This window comes from Humulus lupulus, chromosome 3 (genome assembly GCF_963169125.1).
Source record: "Humulus lupulus chromosome 3, drHumLupu1.1, whole genome shotgun sequence".
Taxonomy (NCBI): domain Eukaryota; kingdom Viridiplantae; phylum Streptophyta; class Magnoliopsida; order Rosales; family Cannabaceae; genus Humulus; species Humulus lupulus.
Window position 1 is genome coordinate 185,672,229 of NC_084795.1, and position 5,857 is coordinate 185,678,085.

The 5,857-nt window shown below is 39.0% G+C and overlaps 1 protein-coding gene across 1 annotated transcript; it reads right to left on the reverse strand.

Annotated features, from left to right (window-relative positions):
• Window positions 1-1,782: 1,782 nt before the first annotated feature.
• Window positions 1,783-3,245, reverse strand: LOC133821462 (transcription factor ORG2-like). Its single transcript, XM_062253746.1, has 3 exons — window positions 2,769-3,245; window positions 2,238-2,606; window positions 1,783-2,104 (listed from the first exon to the last, which is right to left on the reverse strand). Exons 1-3 carry the CDS (start codon window positions 3,162-3,164, stop codon window positions 2,012-2,014), a joined length of 858 nt encoding a protein of 285 aa, XP_062109730.1. The 5' UTR covers window positions 3,165-3,245; the 3' UTR covers window positions 1,783-2,011.
• Window positions 3,246-5,857: the final 2,612 nt, after the last annotated feature.

A 5,857-nucleotide genomic window follows, 5' to 3' on the forward strand; every position in this document is an offset into this window, starting at 1 on the left:
TCGAGGGAGCCCTAGCCTGCGAATCAGGCTGGGCAGGAAGGTTTGGGCTATTATTAGATTCAGGTCTTTTCTTGCCTACGGATTTGGAACGGGCCATTTGAGGAGGAGAAGGACGAGGTCTAGATGAGGATCGAGAAAAGGGAATCTCGTGGATTAGGGCGGCCAGTTGTTCTTCGCCTTCGAGTAGCTGGGCGAGAAGATCGTCGTCGATGGGCGGTTCACCTCCCCACAAATCTGGCATCAATGTCTGCAAACAGAAAAATGGGGAGGTGAGGATGAAGAATTTTTAAAGGCTTTTTAGAATAACACTGGTCGAGTATAAAAGCCAAGATTTTATACAACAGCATTCTAACAAAAAGCTAAATTTTCCGCACGAACAGTTTGAAAGACGGATCAAAGGGTGAAAGTAAAAAAAAATTTCAAGAAAGCTTTTTCAACTCCCCTTATGGCAGGAAAAACTTATTTTCCAACTAGCCTAAAGATCGAATTTTTACCTCGATATTACGTCCTAAAAGTATGATCCTAACTATTAAACTAACTCGTAAAACATTCTACTCACAAGCGTCTCAAACCAGAAGCAGATGAACTCAAACAGTCAACATACAGAAGCATGCACCATGAAAATTTGAAGCATAAATATTCGAAAACTTACCAAGAAAATGATCGTGGAGATGGAAAAAGGGTCTTTGGAGGTCAAGGAACTCTCGGACTGAATCTTGAAAATGCAGAAGAACGGTCTCCGGAGAAGGTTAAAGCTCTGGTTTTTAGGGTTTCTTGTGAGGACAATGGCGTGCGTAAAGAGAAAAGGAAGATTTCGAAGGTATTATATAAGTTTCTCTGTAGCATTGAAAAGGTGTAATCATCAGTTTCCCTTTTTCGAAGTAGGGGGAAGCGGAATGGCCGTCGAATTATTACTGGGGAACCGAAAAGTCATGATTAGACAGAAGTAGGTTACTTTTTCCAAGAACACACGAAGGGTTCTGACACGTATGGTGGGGTTACCGAAGAGTCGTTCGCTCAAAAGTTTATTTATTGCTCGTGATAAATAAACTTGGGGGGCAAATGTTATCCAAAAAATTAGCATTGATGACGTGGCAAGTGATCCCTGGACGCGTGGCTGACACCTGGAAGAACTCTACTAGGGTATCGACCAGAAGACGCATTAGAAGCAGTAAGCAGCACAGTCTTACCTGCGACCAGTCTGGTCGATGGTTCCGCATACAAAGCAACATTACTGAGAAGATCTTTGTAAATCCCGAATTTAACTCACACAATCTCCTGAGTATCCGATTATTCAGGAAAGAATATCTGTAACAATCTTTTGTAATCCCCCTTGAGCCTATAAATAGCAAAAGATAGCTCAAGGAGGGGACTTTTGGCTTTTGAATCATTTGATATTAGAGTAATTCTTCTAGTGATATTGTATTGTTCTTCAGAGGTTAGTGAAACTCATTGAACCCTTGTTCTTTGATCACTCCTTTGATTCTTATATCAATAACAGTTTAAGTGGACGTAGGTTATTACCAGATCCTGGGGCCGAACCACTATAAAAACATCGTGTTGTTATTACTTTTTGTCATTACGTTCTTCTCTACACATTCATTCATATCAAACATATTCTGACTGCGTGTCAGTTGACCAAAATCTGGGTCAACAGGTTAAATCGTGAAAAAACTATTTATAATCTATATTTTAATAAAACAATTTAAAACATTAATGTAAGCGATAAATATTCTAACAATAATATCATACAGGCATTGTAAGAAAGGAACTAAAACTCTTAATGAAAAAGTTTAGCGAGGAGCTTTATTTCTAGGAGAAGATACAAGAGCATAGTTAGAAAACTAACAAACTAAACAACTTTTTAACATAATATAACGGCTTCTAACAAAGCATAAAAGTCAAAGCTAACAGACTAACTAATATTACAAATTAATACTTCTGATTACATTTCCAATAGCTTCAAAATAACACGCTCGATCCCTATCTCATCAGAAGTCTAAATTAATTATTACATAATCAATAACTTCTCCTTATTGTCATGAAAAGACAAAAGCTTTTTATCTAAAGTAGTCCCACTTTCCATACAATAAGATCCTTCTACCTGAATATATTTTGAGATTGAAATATATATAAAAAGAAATGTGTTAGTAGCACATAGATATCAATCATATATAGATCAATCGATATTTAATAATTGAAAAATATATACAATATACGTAGGAAAAAAAAAAAACCTGAAGATGTAAATTATGGAAGAGCCTTCCTCCAAAGGACTCAAATGAAGAGGCGTGGAGTAATGAAAGGCCATCATTTTCCAAATTATGCAACATTTGAGACAAGAGGTTGTTGTGGAGTTTATATGTGGAGATTTGAACTGCAACTTCTTTATCACTGAGTTGAGTTGCTGAAATAGAAGATAATGAGTTTGGAGCTGTGCTTTTAATTTTGTTAATTTCTTGATCAGTAGTAGTATTCCCTTGCTGCCTTGATTTAATTCTTGACAATAGCTCTTTCTTCATATGAACTAGTCCCTCGATTTCTTCCTGTAGCTCTGGTACGTATTTTAGCACACGAGACACTGTGGCCGGAATGCTCAATTTTTTCTGATCGAGTAATAAAGAAAACATTACATATTAGTATTAATAATTTTGTACTAATTACATTAAATGATGAGTCAAATTAACTAATAACGAGGGCAAGGGTCATCAAAAGTTTTAACTGAAATGAATATATACTATATAATCCAATTTGGAAGTTAATTGTACCGTATGATCCGAAATTGGAAGTAGGGCACGAAGAGCCGAATACATATGGTTGACTTTCTTTCTTCGATCACGCTCACTAGCATTGTGATTAAGCTTCTTCTTGACCATGGTGAGATCAGTAGTAGTGTTAATGGTAATGGTTGTGGATGAGGATGGCGTGGTAGAGAGATCAACTTCAAACCGATGATGATGATGATCTTGATCGGACGGTGGTGGTGGAGCGGGGAAGTAATTATTAAGAAATAATAGTGAGTACTGATCAGGGTCTGAAGAAGTAGCTATGTCCCGAAAGAAGTAGTTTTGGTCTTCATGGCGAATGGGGTCCTCCAAAGGCCATCCGACGATATTGGTTGAAATGAAAGGAGGAGGAGGAGGAGTAGGAGTTAAAGCTAGCATTCTATTAATTGCTTTCTGTTATTGTAACTTGTAATATGGTCGATCTGCTGGCGTTACTTAATTAATTTCAGATCTCGACTTGACTATAATACCTTCTATGAAATAAGTGAGATTAATTAGCATCATATATATATATATATACAAACATGAAAGTAATCGTCATTAGTTACCTAATCATCTCTATACTTCTATAAAATAGATTTTCGGGCTGTATCTAGTTATTGATATAAATATAAATTTTCTTTGAACAAGTCGAAAAATAATATATATATATATATTTATATGAAAACAATTTTATTTGTTTTGAGTTCTTATAGGTCAAAACAAATAAAGTTGACCTATAAGAATTCACCATGGATTTTGTACATCGTAAAAGCCAGACCTATAGACATATATAATTAAGGTTCTCCAGTCCTGTCTCAGTTACAAAAGAGAAAATGAGAAATCATTATACTATTATGTATATATGTGTTGAAAAAACAATTTGTCTTTCTATATCTGGAGGTATGATCCAACGGTAGACGATGCTATGTCACTATTCCGGTGATGAAGACCGCCTTTGACTCGTTGGGATTACCTGCAAGAAAGACACTCCGATGCTTAAGTCAATAAGAAGTTCGATGCCTTTGTTTTTCTATGAATCTCGTATTTATAGAACAAAAAATGTAATGTGGTTAGCTAGTTCAAGCAAACCCTGGATTGGTGGAGAAAAGATAACCGAATTTCCCTCCAAAACATGCTGATTTTAAATTATGTATTCGGAGGTCAGAGGCGGCGCCTGCCTCTGACCCGTGGCTTCTGCCTTCGGAGCATCTGCAGGTCAAAACAATCTGTTTTGAATGTTCGGGAAATGAGGAAAGGACTTTGGGCCGAATATTTTGGGCCCAACAGATGCCCCCTGGCCCAAGCTTCAAACGAACGAGGCATGCTAAATTACTCGCCAAAAATTTTGCCTAAAGCCGTCATTCTCCACAAATCGAGGCGATTTGTAGGTACACGATCATTCGATCTCCTGACAAGGTACATTTAAAAATTAATGCAAACACAATTACCGAGTGAAACACTCGATTTAGAATTTTACTTCTCATTTAAATAGTTCTATTTCAAAATAATTCTCATTCAAATTTTCAAACTTTATTCTAAACCTCCCAGAAAAAAGCTCTGAGTGAAAAACCCTAAAGATAGCCATTCGTCTAATCTTACAACGATCATCCCTACCTTCTCGATCATGTCTTCACGCTCATCTCCCGAACCTTTGGATCGTGAAGGATACAAGAATGCGTATGAACGCATACACAAATCGTTCGATATTCCTGACAACGTCACGGTGCGGATGCTTTCGGATGCTGAACTTCGAGAATGGCGATTCAAGGATGTAGTCAAGCCTACCGAAATCGTCATGAGTCTGAGACACATCGAATGACTCTATTTCCCTCTTCCTGCTCTGCTGGTGCAAGTAATTTCAAACTCCGAAGCTCACATTTCTCAATTTCTTCCAAATGTTATTCAATCCATAGTCGATGCTCAAATGATAGGGAGTCTCAGGAATGTCGACATTTAGTCAGATGACATTTATGCATGCTTTACCAAGTCGACGAACAAGGCGATAGAGGGAAAACCCTGGAAGACCTTCTATCTTTCTCCCAAAAAGGATCGGACAATTTTTACTGATTTTGACAGCTCCCATCGAAATTGGGATAAATACTTTTTTGCTGTTGGAGGAGCATGGTACCCTGAATTCCTGCCTCAAGAAATTTTTCCTTTGGCCAGGGTGTTTATAAAAGGCGAGTTATATTTTTATCTTGTTCCTTATTACTTTTAGTGTGAGTTAATCATATCTGGATGATTGCCTATTAATCTGACTCTGCATATTATTGTTTTACTTCCTTGTATCAGATTTTTCTTGGCCTCAGGTTAACATGAGTCCTGAATGGCAGAGCATGCTGGCAGAGAAGGGGCTTCTGCATGAGTCTAAGGAGAATTCCATTAGTATCAGGGGCGTGATGAACCCCTACTATGCAAATTATGACCCGACTCTGCTTTATGGATCGAGTCGATCCTGGTGCCATGCGGGTCAGATTGCAGAAGGGTGACATGACCCTCGACAAAATTACAACTACATGCGCGAAGCAGCTGGGAGCTTTTTTAAAGAAGTCTCCCCTTGCTTCTTCAACTCTGTCTCTATCAAAGACCGAGTGTGAAAGAGCGTGCTCTGAGGCCTTCGCCACATGCGCCAAGCGCCAAGGGATCCCAAAAAATAAAAAGAAAGAGGGTTCTGGCTCAGCTAATGCTGCAGAGTCATCTCCTGATAAGTGTGCCCTGTCACACAGATCCTCCCACATTCATGGGCGGTCCTCCACGCCTTCTGATGTTCTCCAAATTTAGCCTCTTCAACAGGTGTCTTTGCCTAAGGATGCCTTAGGGAAGAGAAAGACGCGCGAGGAGTCCTCCGAAGATTTGGACGATGGGAAATGTATTTCCTCCAAGCTTCAGATCCCAAAGGGATCTGCCTCTACTGCTAAGGGTTCTCCCCTTGAAATTCCCAAGCTCACTCCAGAGAAGTTACCAATCAGCCAGGCTCTAACGCTGTGCAAGAAGCCTCGAGGTTCTGTCCCCGCTGGATCTTTACCTAGGTCATCTTCTTCTTCGCACGTAGTTGGGTCCTCCTCGAAGGCAGGTCCAAAAGGAGCGGC